We start from the raw sequence: 15,652 nt of genomic DNA, 5'->3' as shown, positions 1-15,652 counted from the left end.
CTTATCAAAGATTCTTTTTTCTCTAACCATTAGTGTCAGTTATTGAAATTTCCTGAGATGTGCCAGGACCTCAGGCAGAATGAGAAGCTCACTGACACAGCAGCTCATGTACTTCAAATGCTGGTGCAGTCTCCCTGCAGTGGTTAAATTCAGTAGGGCAACTGTAGCTGTTAAAATGGCCTCTTAAGATCCCAAGCACAAGCATCACTGACAGCTTTTAGCACCCTCACTGGCACCTAGCATACAGTTACTGTATGTTTCTGTAATGGTCAAGAATACTTAACTTAAGAATTATGTGCATATTCATTTTAGCTCATACAGCACGGCAACATATTGCATTAACTGGATTAATGAGTCATGAGTTTTTAACTGATAAGATATAGTGTTTGGCTGGATTACATCTATTGGCCCTCGTCTGTACATTACAACAATGCCCATATGCAGCAGAAATATATCAAAATAACCCAGTTCAACAGCACCACAAACTAATATTTACATTGGCTATTGAATTGCATTGTTGAATATTTTTAGAATTGTAGAAAGTATTAGCCTACATTTCCATATAGCTGCAATACACTGTACTGTATACCTGCAGTCATCATATTTTATGTTTCTGTAGAAGAATGACAATAAAAATATGTTGTGCAAAGCATCCCTTTCATATTAAACCCAAACAATGGCATACAAATATCTAAATACATAAATAATCTAAAATAAATATATTGTTAAAGATATACAATATATGTTAGCATGTAAATGTATCTTATTCAAGTGGCACTTGTATAAAATTTTGAGAAAATATTGAGGTGGCACTAAAAAAAAAGGCTACATAGCACAGAGGAATTTTAGGCTATGCAAATTCACATTTCCTTGCTTGATCGTAATTGGATATTCACATGAGATCAACCATAGAGTCATTAATTACGAGTCAAGTGTGTGGTTTGCTTAAACATAAACATTAACCATTAGCTGATTAGCTGATAAAGGTTTCATTTATGTCCTGCACATCATATTTTCCATTTTTAGAATCATAGTCTTGATCTGTAATTTAATTTAAATGTCAAGATTCTAGGTGGCAAAAGATTCTGCAAGTGGTTATAATTCTAGGTGTCCTTTGTGCTTGTCATACACTTGAACCAACACTTCTCTAAAACAGTGTCAAGTTAACACTGTCAACAAAAACTGTTTACCAAACAAACTGCCAACTGAGTGTAAAAGAACAAACAGAACCAGGATAAAATGTCGCCGAATGTGGCTCAGTTTACTGATAAGAATATATATGTGACTCCTTGATCTGAAAAACCTTAGACACATTCAGTTTTTAAATGCCGCATTGCTCAGTAGGCTTGTGTCACTGTACCTTTATATAGAACCAGGTTCTAGTGCGCATGCGCCCGCTGTGTTTATTTTTTTCTAACCTGAGGAACTGTGTCGCTGCGCTAGCAAACCCATCTCTGTCAGCTCTTACAATTTGAGACCGACGGTGGTGTCTTTCCCCTCACTGGAATACAAGAAAACGCTGCTTTACAGTGCTATCTACGACTGCAAGTGCTTGAATTGGCTTGGGAGAAGACCAGTAGGATTAACAGCAGTTCAAAGTGGTTGCTCGATGCCCCCCAGTCGGCAGGAATAGCCAGGTCCCACATCCCACCACATCCATGTTGACTGCGGCAGTCTTCGCACTGGGTCCAGGGCTACACACACCGCAACCCCTTTGTTCTTCTGTGGATAAATTCCGGATAAATTGGTGCGGCTTGTGGAAGAACCATCGCATGTTACAATGTAAATCCCTGTTTCAGTTTGAAGGATTGTTTACGTGTTAAAATGGCTGCTGAAATGGCATTTGGAAGAGAATGGTCTTGAGTCAACGCAGTAACGTTACATTACTTAGCGGAGGCCAAACTCCAAATAAGCTAGTTAGGCTAACTAATTATGTGCTAGTTGGGCAGAACATTAAACGAATTGGCGGCTTAAATAGCTTCTATAGATGGTCGCCTTTTGTGGCAACGCTAGGTTCTTCCAACAAGAGGTAGGGTGAAGGGAATTCCATCCACTCCGAGTCTATGCATGCGGTTAACCAAGCAGATTGTAAAAACATTTAGCTAACGTTAACTAACAGTGCGTTTCTCTCTGTCCAAAGCTTTGTAAGCTGGCGTAACCAACCTTAAGCCCCTATGTGAATATGCATAACGCCCAACAAATATGCAGGACTTCTTTATTATAATATAAACTGCCTAGGTTACCGAGGCTTTCTCAAAAAGACCTAAGGCCCCAGTTTTTTTACTCGGATTAGTCGACCTGGAGAAAAACCATGAATCCCAGCGGGATATGTAAGACTAAACTCTTTGTTTTTGGACCAAAACTAGCCACCCACAGTGATCTGCGGGGTACCAACAGATACTTGGTGGTGTTTGTTTTATTTTACTTTGTATTGTTCACTTACGCCTCCCCGGCGAAACCTTGTGACAAGAATTGTCTTTCTGGAAAATGCATAAACGGATCCTGTATCTGTGACCGAGGATGGGTTGGAGACCAGTGTCAGCACTGCCAGGGGAGATTCAAGTAAGTAGACGTGCACGAAACCTTTGGCTCCACTGTCATCTGTGGCCATCATCATATTACTTGTAGGGTCAGCAATGTTTTCAGCATTGTCATGAGTTCTGAAATATTCAGAGTCAACCAAAAGAAGCTTGGGATCACATTTGACCCATGAGTTAATATTTGTAGAGCTCACTGGCAGCCAGAACACAGACCTGTGTGCAATGGGAAAAATGTTTGCATGGCAGCAACAAAATCATTTTACCATTTGTCTAGTTAATTGTTTGTAATGTTTCTGTTTACACACAAGACATAAAGTATTAACCACATTCACGATGTGTATTTTCTCTTATGTTTTAAGTTTATTTCATGTGTTGTTCTTGCCCATATAAGAAAGCATTTGATACTATATATCAGTGAGACGAGTAAATGAATGAGTGACCCTGCGCGGTCCAGTCAGCATATGTGAGCATGATCCAGACAGCCACACTCTGCCGTGCACTTTCATATTGATTTATAGCCTGATGTGTCTGTGCCGATTCCCGATCAAACCCTCAAACAAATTCATTCCATTTGCTTTTCCAGAAAAAAAAAGAAGCTTTCAGTGGCTTTGAGGAAACATCTGCAAATAATTGATGCTGCATATGCTCTGAACCCTATGTGGTCAGAAAATAAATGTCTTTTGTTCCTAAATTGGAAGAATATGCCTGTTGATCAATACAGATGTATGGACACAGACAGCTCCCCAAAACAAGCAAATGGGTAGTGCTAAAGAAAAACACAGGGAGCAATGGTAAAGTGTCCAAAATAAACTATTTCAACTTTTGTTTAATGATGATAATAATGTTGATATTGACTGTGACACTTGTCGGGGGCTTTCAGTCACCTGAGATGCTCTCTGTTGTACAGAAGTGCCTTGATCATAGTGTCTGAGGTCGGGATTTTCTTCAGGAATGTTGCCAGGGAATAACCTCCCATCACCTGGAGACAACCTTCTGAAAATGAGCACCTCTTAGCATCTCTGTAGTCAGTGGAATAGAGATGTGCACCCTGGTTAATACATGATCGATTATAGATCACTGCCAAGCAACATTATTGCATAACAAATGTGAAATCCTGTCTTGAACATTGTGTGACTTTAAATATGGAAAGACTGGGACATTAGAATAGTGTGGATTCCAGGAGCACACAGAGTCTTGATATGTTTACAGACAGACAGGATAGTATTTCCTACGGAGGGCCAAAGTGCAGCATGAAAAATTAATCTTTCCTGAATGTCTGTACAGCCTTAACTCATTGGTGTTTGCATGTGTTATATCATAAATGTTTGCCTTTATCAGTCAGTTAAACATCAGTAAATTAATCTGTTGTTTTACCTAAAGGCATCTTTTACAACACATGCTTTCAGGATGTGAATAGTAAAGAACAAAACAATGCTTGGGTAAATGCTTTAAGGTACACTTCAACACTTCAACCCATTTTCCTGTCAAAACGTTTGATTTGGTTCTTATATCATGTTATTCATTTAAAACAATTGTCAGGAGGAATGTAAAAGGGAATAGTATTAAGTTCCTGTGTTTCTCAGACCACTGGTGAGCGCCCAGCATGTAGTAGTAAAGCTTCCAAAGTCAGAAATACAAAGAACCAGGGCTGCAGTCTTTCTGTGGTGTCATAAAAAAATAAGGCCTGAACATTATCAACAGACAGGTGTTCTGTGGGTTCATGAAATGTTTGTCTCAATTTTGACAGCCAAAGAAGTTTTCTCAAAGTACAAGAAGATGCATGGCTGTGTCGAGAAAACGTTTATGATCTTTTTCACCTCGTTCTGCGATTGTGCAGCTTTGTGGGTGGGATTTGTACAACTCCTATTTCCTATGATGTGAGACTGTGATGATATTTGAAAGTCATCTGTCTTTGTCACACACTACTATGGTATTTTGTGTGAAGAATATTTAGTTCAAAATTGTTCCCCCTGTCAGACTGGAGACATGGGCAGAACCGAGGCAGAGGAACCTTTTCAGGAGACAGATGATTGAATCTTTTGGTTGGCAGGGACTGACCTTCAGATGACTTTCAGCCTTTGTCTGCTTATCTGGAATCATGGGAATTGAATGCAGCATGTCACACTATAATTGGACACCTGAGTCCATACTTATAAGAGACATTGTGCCAGGACAAGTGGTCTGCCCAGAAAATGTTTTCTTGTCAGGTGTTGTTTTTAAAAAATTCTAGATTTGTGTGTTCTGCAACGAACTGCAGCTATTCTCTGTTAACTTGAAACTACTAAAATTTTGTGATGCTTTATGAAGGCCATTATTTATTTGCAAACTGTAGAATCCAGAGAGCTTCAGTTGTGTCACTGAAGATGCACATAAATGTTTGTTTTAATCCATCTTTAGATCTTTTCATAGTAATAGTACTACTGGTTCTGAACTACAGGTTTTCTCCCAGGCTAGAAAATGTTTTTATTTTTGAAGTGGTTTGATCACTGACCACTGATATAGGGCTGTTTCAGGGACATTAAAACCAGGGAGTACTGTGTGGAAAGATTTTCACACCTGAAACAAGGTTTGAGATCATGTTTTTTGATGAATGGCAACTTATATCCATCTGCCTGTCCTACTACCACTAGCCTATCACTTTCTGGTGTGAGCTTACCGTTCAACATGAAGGAGTACTGTATGTTGCTTCCATAGTCTGAAACCCAGCAGGTTAATAGAGGTGACCCACAGGTGGCTGTCTGGCTGTATGTTAGCTCTGTCCAGGCTCTAGTCCTCAGCACCAGCGTAAGCTACAGCCCTCCCAAACCCCGATCCATAGTATAGTTTCTATAAGCATAGCATGTAGCAAGCAGCATAATTAGATAATTTCTTGTGGTCAAGAATATTTCTAATTTAGTGGTTTTAACTTGGAATGCTACGTTCCTAATTGAAAAGTCACCTCAAGTTGATCTTGAGTCAAAAGCAAAGCAGTGACAAATAAGTTGTCACAAAACTTCAACGTAATAAAACCCAACAAGTTTTGCCATTAATTATTAATGGTGTATACACACATACCAATCAGTTAATGGTCAGGAGAGGGGTTGGTTTGATTCAAATGTTTTCTTTTAATGGTTTTTTTATTTTCTTGGCTTTAAATTGTTTACCTGAGGCAACATATTACTGTGCTGACTATCCCTAAATCTTGTCATCTTTCAGGTTGGTGGAGCCTTCAGGATACCTCACTGATGGTCCAATCAACTACAAGTACAAAACAAAGTGCACCTGGCTCATTGAGGGCTAGTAAGTGGTCTTATAAATCAGTATGTTCTAATGAAGCAGAGTGCTGCACAGCCAAGTTCAGTTATGCAGTGTAATTAAAAAACATTCAGCATCTCTGTTCAAGGAAGTGTACTTTTGTTGCTTACACAGTTGAATGTAAAGCTGGGCCAGGTGTCTGATGAGCTGGAGTTTTACTGGTCCATTTTAATAGTTGGCAGTCATTCAGACAGAGGATGAATCCCTGCACTTGGTTGTAATTGTCACTGCTGCTACGGTCACCATAAGGGCAGAGCTGTTTGGAAACTTTACTACCGGGATGGAAACAGTTAGTGGCCTATCATCCTGGGGTCCTAAAATAAAGAATGATTTCATTGCATTAAAATGTTTTACAACATACTGAGCAGCATGCTTCAAAGTAAATTGGTTTGTTTTCTTCTTCTGTTATCTTCTGGATAATGATAATTCATGTACAATGTGGTCATGTTTTTGGAAAATCTAAATATAAATGAGGCAGTTTATTAGGTTTATGGTTCAGAGTGTATGACACCAAGAGGACAATTAAACAGAATCCATCAAAAAAAAAAGTACTGCTGGGCAGTGATCTGAAGAATGTGAATAATATGCTGTTCAGATGTTCATCTGTCAGGTCTAAACCATTTTGTGTTTTTTTCCCCCTCTGCAGTCCAAATGCTATTCTTCGGTTAAGATTTAACCACTTTGCCACAGAATGTAGTTGGGACCATATGTACGTCTATGATGGAGACTCGGTATATGCTCCTCTGGTTGCTGTTTTCAGGTGAGAGGGGAGTGAGTTGAACTTGAGCTAGATCCAAATTATTGAGACTGACTATACTGATGTCTTGTAGTGCAGTACATCAAAAGTGTGGGCTGTGACTGTGAAGACACAAATCTGTTCAGTATAAAACAGCAAATATATTTTGGTTGTCCAAAATATTTCCAAAACTCCTTATTTATTTATTGTTTGGAGTTGAGAGAAAGTGATGCCAGTGAATCTTTTGCTTTTGTCTACAGCGGCCTTATTGTGCCAGAGATACGAGGAAATGAGACAGTTCCTGAGGTTGAGACGACATCAGGCTATGCACTACTACACTTTTTCAGCGATGCTGCCTATAACCTGACAGGATTTGAAATATTTTACTCGTAAGTATCCAGGCTCTACATGAGAAGTAAACCATAATATTAAAACCTTACACTGTTTGTATTTTTAGTGCCTGATTCCTTGCCAGGAACCAATTCTACTGGGGTTGTGTTTTAGGCCGTTGTCTGTGTCGATGTCTTTAATTTATTCTAAACTACAGTGGACTGATTTTATGTCTCCTGGCTGTTGGTGGGCGGTAATAGGTTGCTGTGTCCTACATTTCAGTAACAAAAAGTGATACATGTGCTTTTCTGTAGGACTTAAATCCTACAGCAACAGCCACTGTTAATGACAAGTGAGCAGCTCAATAGTTTTACATATATTAACAGCCTTTTTACCCTACTCACCTGTGCCAGGAGCTGCTTGATACTTCATTAATCTTCCTTAGTTCCCAAGGAAAAGTCTCTGTGCAGCCTTAAATAGTACAGACAGTGTTGGCTGACTAAAAACATCTTCCTGTCCAGGATCAACTCTTGTCCTAATAACTGCTCTGGCCATGGGAAGTGCACACCTGGGAACTCTGCCGCCAGCAGAGTGTACTGTGAATGTGACAAGTACTGGAAAGGCAAGGCCTGTGACATCCCCTACTGTAGGAACAACTGCGGCAGCCCTGACCACGGCTACTGCGACCTCACTGGGGAGAAGCTGTGTGTTTGCAATGACAGCTGGCAAGGTAAGAGTTAGCTTTGTCCAAACCCTGCAGGTGCTCTGAAACACTGAGCCTGTTTAGAATGGATCGAGTAGAAACAGGCAGGATTAGGCTGCGTTTTCAGGCAGCACATAAGTGCATATGTACAGAAGTTATTTTATTATGTGCACTTAAGAAAGGATTTTTACAAGTTTAATGATGAAACTACTTAACAAGTAACAGATAAATATAGTAGGCAGATATGTAGTCATTAGCAGGATTTAAACACAGAAGTGGCCAAAACTGCTTTCACAACAACATAATAGAGCATTACCAGGTGTTATCTGACTGCAGTGGTTGGCACTGTCGCCTAACAGCAAGAAGGTTCAAAGGTTTGAGCCCTAGCCAACCTGGGGCCTTTCTGTGCAGTCTGCATGTTCTCCCTGTGCCTGCATGGGTTCTCTCCAGGTTCTCCAGCTTCCTTCTACCATCCAAAGACGTGCAGCTCAGGTTGATTGGTGACTCTAAATTGCCCGTAGGAGTGATTTTGAGTGTGTGGTTGTCTGTCTCTAAGTATCAGCTCTGTGATAGACTGGCGACCTGTCCAGGGTGTACACTGCCTCTTGTCCAGTATCAGCTGGGATTGGCTCCAGTTATTGTACAGTAATTCAACCGCAGTGGTGAATATGGGCTGACCTCAAGAGAGCCCTTCACACCAGACATCCTAAGAATATGGCAGAGCTGAAGCCGTTGCGTGAGGAAGAATGGTCCAGAATTGCTCCTGAGCATTGTGCAGGTCCACAGCTACAGGAAGTGCTCCCTTGACCTAAAGGTGGTTCAACCAGTTATTAAAACACTGGTGTCATTAGTTTTTCCACCATCCTTTTGTATGTTTAATGGGTGTGTTTAATAAAGAGATAACTATCACGACTGTTTTATCAGCTTAGAAATACAGTTTTTTGATATTTGTGACTTTGGTGATGATCAGATCACATTTCCTAACCAGTGTATGCAGAAAACCAGGAAATTGCAAACAGTGGCCATGACTTTTTCTTGCAGTTGTATTTATTTGGTGGTTTTGTAGAGCTATTTTTTTTTTTTTTTTTTTTTTGCCTCACAACTGTGGAAAGACGCTAGAAAATCAGAACAAAACAACAGAGTTCCAGCAGCTGTGATGCTTGGACGGTTAATAATAAGAATGTATGAAGTGTCCCCCAGATACCTCTGTGTTTGCCACAAACACCAAGTCATACAGTATGCAACACACTTTTGCAATCACAGGATGTATATGTTGCTGCCGCCCCTCCCATGTGCACTGTGGTGATTATGCAGTAAGACTTGATGATCAATCTGTTAGTGGGCAAGTGTGAGCAGCTGTGTTGTGTTGTGACATAATGTTGATTGGTAACACGTTGGTAAGCCTTGTGACAGTGTGTAATTATGTGTCTCCAAGTGGAAGGAACTAAATGCTTTCACGTGATGTGACAGAATCATTAGCAAAGGCATGAGCTTTTTTTAGCGCAGCTTAACATATGAATATATGAATACCTCCCTGCCTGTTGTGTTCATTTAATGAGTGTTCATGATTTTATTTTGGCTTGAGTGTGGTATGTTTGCCCTTCAAAGTATTTATGAGTATGTATGAAAACATTTGTCAGCTGCTGAAAGATGGTCAACCTCAGATAAATGTAGTTTTTTTTTTTTTGCTTTGAAATAGTGGAGCTATGAAGGAGAATTATCTTTAATTTGGAGATTTTGAAATGAAGAGCTGACGTTTATTTTTAACATGTGCCTTGTGCTGTGATGTTTTTTCTCACCCTGTCTTGTAGGCCCAGACTGCTCTTTAACCGTACCTTCAACTGAGTCCTTCTGGGTCCTACCAAGTGTCAAGCCCTTTGGCACATCACTCACCAGGGCGTCCCATAAGGCTGTGGTGCAGGAAAAGGTCATGTGGGTGGTGGGGGGATACACCTTCAACTATAGCTCCTTCCAGATGATTGTCAAGTAAGTCACCGCTTAGGTACAGTATGTCCCAAGGGACTGATTGTTCTTGATAATCTGTTTGTGGTTCTAAAATAACTTGTTCTGTTCGCTGTGTACTGGAGATCAATCACCAAAACACCAGTACAAGGGCTGTAGTGACAGCAGCAGCCTCTGGTTAAGTCCACACCTTATCTTTACTTTGAATGAATATCTAAGCAATGACTATTTAGAGGAAGTGCTGACAAGCTGGTCATGGGATTCCCGTGAGAAAAACCTAACTGAGTGTTAGGGTTTTGTCAGAACTGGCAAGTGTGGGAGTTAAGGTTTCAGTGGTGTGTGTGCTGTGGATTTATACAGTAGGTTGTACATTCACTTAGATAAATTTGGCATTTAGTATAGTTGGATGATTCTGCAGATAAAATGCGGAACTAACTTTTGTCTTGAGTCATGTCCTGGCATGGGGCCAGCTGACATACCTCTTCCTCGTTGCTCAGACAAGCTCTCTCCATCTTCTCAGTGTTTGCACTCAGTGTGCCAAACCTCTAGGTTTAAAGTGACACTTTTTAAAACTAGATTTTCTTAATTTCTTTGACATAAAACAATCAATCTGCTGTTAAAATGTAATGTCCTTTTGCTTGCTTTGCAGCTACAACTTGGAGAGTAGTATCTGGAACACAGTTCCCATCAATAGTGGCCCTGTGCCAAGATATGGCCACTCACTTGCAGCCTACCAGGTAAACACACACTCACAGATTTGGCTTTTGTAAAGAAGGAATTTAGGAAAACACAAATGTTATTAGGCAGTAGGGAGAACAAGGTGTGGTGGAAAGCATCAGTAAGAATTTCCTCACGCAAAAGGAAACCACAACTGGGACATTGCTTATTTTTTTTCTAAACACACGTCATTCTTAAATAACTAAATGTTGTAATATGCTTCAAGCATTTAGTCGAGTCAGGGATTCTTTCCCATGACCATATTTTCATAATAATTAGCAGAAAAACAGACAGTTTCAATATTAGAAGTCTGACATATTCCCTCTTTTATTATCAGCAAGCTTTAATGGATTGTGACTCTATAAACTGAACTAAGTAGAGTTTCAGCTCAACACAAGCTTGTTTGAAAGGCCCAATTAACATGATGGTTTTCATACTCTGTAGCTTTTTGTTTCACTTTTATTACAGCATGTGACAGCCGCTCTGCATGCTTGGTTAATATGGTTACATTGGGAAACACACTGAGACCAGTGTCTCCTCTCCTCTCAGGATGATATCTACATGTTTGGTGGGAAGCTGGAGGCCGGCTGGGGGAACGTGACAGATGAGCTGTGGGTGTTCAACGTACCCGGTCGGACGTGGCAGCGGAGAAACCCCGTGGTCGGCCCACCTGCTCAGGCTCAGATTTACGCGGTGGAGGGACACTCGGCCCACTGCGTCCTGCTGGAGGGCGGCGAGGCCATCATGCTGGTCATCTTCGGCTACTCCCCCATTTACAGCTACATCAGCAACGTTCAGGAGTACAGCCTGAGTGAGTCACAGCTTTTGTAGCAGGCATCTTGGCAATGTAGGATTTAGACTGTTAGCCACACTGTTAGTTTTTTTTTCCTCTCCCATCACATGGCATTTGTTACATTGATGAAAAAGGTGTCTACATAACATAAGTTAAACACAGCTTGTTGATGTCCATCTTTAATAGGTGTATGAATGAAATGCATTTAAAAATGTGTATAGAATTCATTTCCAGCATAACAAATTCTGTAATAAAGCCTTCACATATGTGCTTTCCTCTCAGGATCCAACACATGGCTGGTACCAGAGACCAAAGGTGCCGTTCCCCAGGGAGGTTACGGCCACAGCAGCACATATGACAATGCCAGCGGCAGTGTGTATGTCCATGGAGGCTATAAGGCACTACCTGCCAACAAATACGGCCTTGTTGACGACCTCTACCGCTACGATGTTAACACACGGACATGGTAAATCAACACATTTTATTTTATTTCAGTTTGTGTATATGGCACTCTGTCATGTGTTTTTCTTGTTAGCTTATCCTTGACACACTTGTCATGCATATGTTTCAGGTTCATCCTGAGGGAGAGTGGCTTTCCACGGTACTTGCACTCAGCTGCGCTCCTCAGCGGCACTCTACTCATCTTTGGTGGCAACACACACAACGACACATCACTCAGCAACGGTGCCAAGTGTTTCTCTGCTGACTTCCTTGCCTATGACATCGGTAGGACTCATGCTCCAGTTTGAATGATGACCTCTGCTTCAACACCCCTCGAGTGTGGTTCTTTGGATTTATGTGTGGTTGAAGTGCTTTAGCACATATCTCCATGTTGAATTGTTTTAAATAGCAACTGTTGGGTAAAATTATTAACAAGGCATACTTTAAGGTTGATTCTAATATTTTATGAATTAAAAACTTAATTAGTAGAAGATTAACATTATGCCTTGTTACAACTAATGAGGTTTTAAGGGCTAAAGTTAAGTAAATTGCAGATGATTTTTTTTTTCTCTCCTTTTCATTATCATCATCTTCATAACTATCCACTTCATTCTCAACAAAACCAGTAATGGTAAAAGAAGGTATAATACAAATAAAAGATAGCACTTTTTATATAATATAAATTTAGAAAAAACACACAGCAATTAACATGTAAACACACAGACAAACTAAATACTCTCTTTCATTTGGTCTCCTTCCTGTTCTCCAGCCTGTGATGAGTGGAGGCTCCTGCCTAAACCAGACCTGCACAGGGATGTCAACCGCTTTGGACACTCTGCAGTGGTCAGCAATGGGTGAGTCTTTCTAATGGTCTCCACTCAGGCTAAGACACACTGGACAGGTGCTTCATCCAGTGAAATCATCTTTCATATATGTTTGCATTCAAATGGCATTAGTTCCTTTGAACAATATTCACAGTGTACATTATTTTTTAGTACAGTTTGAATCCCTCTAAGTCGGTAATCTTGGCAACGGTACTGTTTCATTTGGCTGGATGTGCTAGCTGCCATACCGGGTGACCTCTATGTCACCCCAGAAATCTTAACTTGTGAAGGCAATATGTGACTAAACATTCTAGCTAGAACTGGACAAAATATCCCTTGAAACAAAAGTTGAACATAATCCATTTAAAATTTTAGTACTTTTTGTGGCTTCTTTTCAGACACAGAAGAGTTAAAATCTATAAAGGCTACTATAATAGAACTGTCAGCTTAATCTTTAGTTTGGATCTTTTTGTTTACCCTGTGTTCTCCTGACCTTTCTTTTCCAGGTCCATGTATGTGTTCGGGGGCTTTTCCAGCGTGCTGCTCAATGATGTGCTTGTTTACCGACCTCCAAGCTGCCAGGCCTTCTTGGCAGAGGAGGGCTGTGTGAAGGCTGGGCCAGGGGTCCGTTGCATCTGGCGCAGAGGACGCTGTGTCCCCTGGGAACCCAGCATGGCTAATGGGAGTCTCACCCCTGCCCCATTCTGCCCCCCTAAAGCTGGTGAGAAAGACATCCAGACCAGACCTTTCTGCATACCTGTCAGGGCTCTAACTTCTGGTTAATTCCAAATTACCTTTAATACCAAATCTTCATATTCCATTCAATCTGCTCTTTCTCACCCCACCCTCAAAGAAACAACACAGGCAGTCTCTCTCTATCTGATTTCTATACCTAAAGAACACATAAATACCAAAGAACATTTGGACTAAATACAAACACATACTCATTCCTGCGCTTTACCGTCCCTTTCCTGTATTTCTTTTTAGTCACAGTGGACGAGTGGTGCTACCGGTTCTCAGACTGTGCCAGTTGTACAGCCAATACCAATGGGTGCCAGTGGTGCGATGACAAGAAGTGCATCTCAGCCTTCAGTAACTGTACCTCTGTGAGTTGTCCAGCAGGGGGCATCAGAGCGCTACTTGTTTTGTGTTCAGCTGCAGACACACACAAAAACATGTGGTTTTTCTCAACATTTTGTGAACTGGGGATATTGAGAAGATAACAGATTATTAATAATGTTATGTACATAGTGATACCAGTACTCATACACATACTGTCCTCACCGCATGTTGCTCATAGAGGACTCCTCTGCATCATAGTACAAACAGGACTGTTTTTATGGTGTGCATTTACTGAACAAATGAACACTTACTGACCTATCATAAATGTAACACTTCTGTTAACCGTCTCCATGCCTTTCCTGTTCTCTCCCCTCCTGCTGTAGAACGTGAAGAACTTCACTCAGTGTCCAGTGCGGAACGAGCAGGTGTGCAGCAAGCTTGCCAACTGCAAGAGCTGCTTCCTGAATCTCAACTGTCAGTGGGACCAGAATCAGTCAGAGTGCCACGCTTTTCCTGGTAGGAAAGACACTGAAAGTCCACACACAAGATAAATGTACTGCTTTCTTTTTTTTAGGGTTTGTTGCTGTATGTATAGAGCTTAGGAATGCACAGGATTTGTATCTCTGAGATAGGAATCAATGAGAGTGAGAACTTCATAACACAAAACAGTCACTTACTTTGTGAGATGGTGTTGTGTTCCCTCACTGATTTTTACTCGTATGATTTTGACTTACCTGACCATCTTAAACAATGGTACAATGCAATGACAATGCATTTAGTCGGTGCCACTTTAGTAATAATTCTCAGCTCAAGAAGCCTTGTCGCCTAAGGGTTTGTTGTCATCGTGGGAGCTGCACATCATATCTGTGTGTGTGTGTTTCTGATGCCTCAAAATATATATTTATGTGAAGCAATAAGTAACAGAATATTTAGTTTTTGACAATCACTCTGTCTCTCCTAGTGTGGATTACACCCCTGCTAAATCTGAGATATACACACACACACACACACACACACACACGAGGCCCTAAATCTAAGCGCTAAGCCATCTTGGTTTGGACAAAAGCTGATTTCCAGCAGTGTCCTTTCATCCCCATGTTATTTACTTGCTGCCTTTTTCCCCCCTTTTGTAGTATGGTGCTATTGAGCAGTATTTAATTAAAGTTTCTGATTTAATTCTTTTTCTTACAAATGTAAGGAGATAAAAAGTGGACCAATGTTTTTAGTAATATCTAACACTGTCGCCCTGTCCTCAACCCTCACTCTTTCTTTCCTCCAGCCAAACAGTGCAGTGAGGGTTGGAGTCTGGTGGGGGAGGCCTGTCTGAGGATCAACACCAGTCGTGAGAGTTATGACAATGCCCAGCACTACTGCAAGAACCTCAACGGAAACATAGCTTCACTCACCACCTCCAAACAGGTGGACTTTGTGCTTGAGGAGCTCAAGAAGCTCCAGCAACAAGACAAGGTGAATATGAGTTAATAAGTGAAACAGAGGCGCTGGAGTTGCAAAATGCTCCAAGTAAGATATATTGTTCTGGTCATGTGTTGTTGTGGGTCACACCTGTAGTGCTAGATTTATTCTTGGGTGTTCAGATTACGGCTTGATGTTTTGCTGAGAGGAGGCAACAGGTTTGTAGCTAGTTGAGCCTGTCTGGAACTCTGAGTTCTGCAGTCTGGGATGATTTTCTCCTGATCACTTCTGTACTTGTGTACTGCTCCTGTGTAGTCTGATTGCGGTGCTAATTTAGCTTGTGTAATTCTTGCCTTTAAGTGTTTTTCATCAAGCTGTTTTCCACTTTTTTTTTTTTTAAACTATAATGCAATTACAAGTAGACAACAGTGCCAGGTTTTATGCAGTCTTGCACCTGATGAATCAAATTGTGATAATTACGCCTCACCTTTACCTTAATTGTATTGGTTTATCCTTTGTTACTCAGTCACAGAATCATCATGCATGTGTCATTCTGTGGCATTTGGCTCAACTCCAAGTTCACATTTTTAGAATTGCTAGGATCCACATTGTTTAGACCCATGTTGTGCTGTACTTGGCCAGTCTGCCCAGCAATACAGGTCATAAAAAATAACTCATAAAATGATGATTTGTTCAGAGGAAACGATATAAATAGTCATAACCAGATTTAAATGCAAGCCCCTTCATATTTAATGGTAAAGATGAAATGTGCTTTAGGGCAGACACTAACCTTCTCATCTCACCACAGCTGTGTATCCTTGTAGCAAGCGAAGGAAA

At 40.8% G+C, this 15,652-nt stretch overlaps 1 protein-coding gene across 2 annotated transcripts in view; it reads left to right on the top strand.

Annotated features, from left to right (window-relative positions):
- Positions 1–1,326: 1,326 nt before the first annotated feature.
- The window catches only part of atrnl1b (attractin-like 1b), a 57,301-nt gene continuing 42,975 nt past the window's right edge, over positions 1,327–15,652 (top strand). For both annotated transcript variants that reach the window (XR_002275325.1, XM_020604968.1), the window contains exons 1-15: positions 1,327–2,562; positions 5,736–5,819; positions 6,481–6,594; positions 6,831–6,959; positions 7,422–7,630; positions 9,415–9,589; positions 10,215–10,302; positions 10,832–11,093; positions 11,358–11,541; positions 11,647–11,801; positions 12,286–12,370; positions 12,847–13,061; positions 13,328–13,446; positions 13,786–13,918; positions 14,682–14,869. Coding sequence is in view for 1 of the 2 variants with exons in the window: in XM_020604968.1 (XP_020460624.1) it covers positions 2,312–2,562; positions 5,736–5,819; positions 6,481–6,594; positions 6,831–6,959; positions 7,422–7,630; positions 9,415–9,589; positions 10,215–10,302; positions 10,832–11,093; positions 11,358–11,541; positions 11,647–11,801; positions 12,286–12,370; positions 12,847–13,061; positions 13,328–13,446; positions 13,786–13,918; positions 14,682–14,869 (2,391 nt within the window). In the remaining variant the exon portion in view is untranslated. The remainder of the gene's footprint in view (positions 2,563–5,735; positions 5,820–6,480; positions 6,595–6,830; positions 6,960–7,421; positions 7,631–9,414; positions 9,590–10,214; positions 10,303–10,831; positions 11,094–11,357; positions 11,542–11,646; positions 11,802–12,285; positions 12,371–12,846; positions 13,062–13,327; positions 13,447–13,785; positions 13,919–14,681; positions 14,870–15,652) is intronic.

Source organism: Monopterus albus, unplaced genomic scaffold, assembly GCF_001952655.1.
Source record: "Monopterus albus unplaced genomic scaffold, M_albus_1.0 scaffold69.1, whole genome shotgun sequence".
In the NCBI taxonomy this organism is placed as follows: domain Eukaryota; kingdom Metazoa; phylum Chordata; class Actinopteri; order Synbranchiformes; family Synbranchidae; genus Monopterus; species Monopterus albus.
Note: the sequence above shows the minus strand (reverse complement) of the source record. Positions and strands in the feature narration are given on the sequence as shown.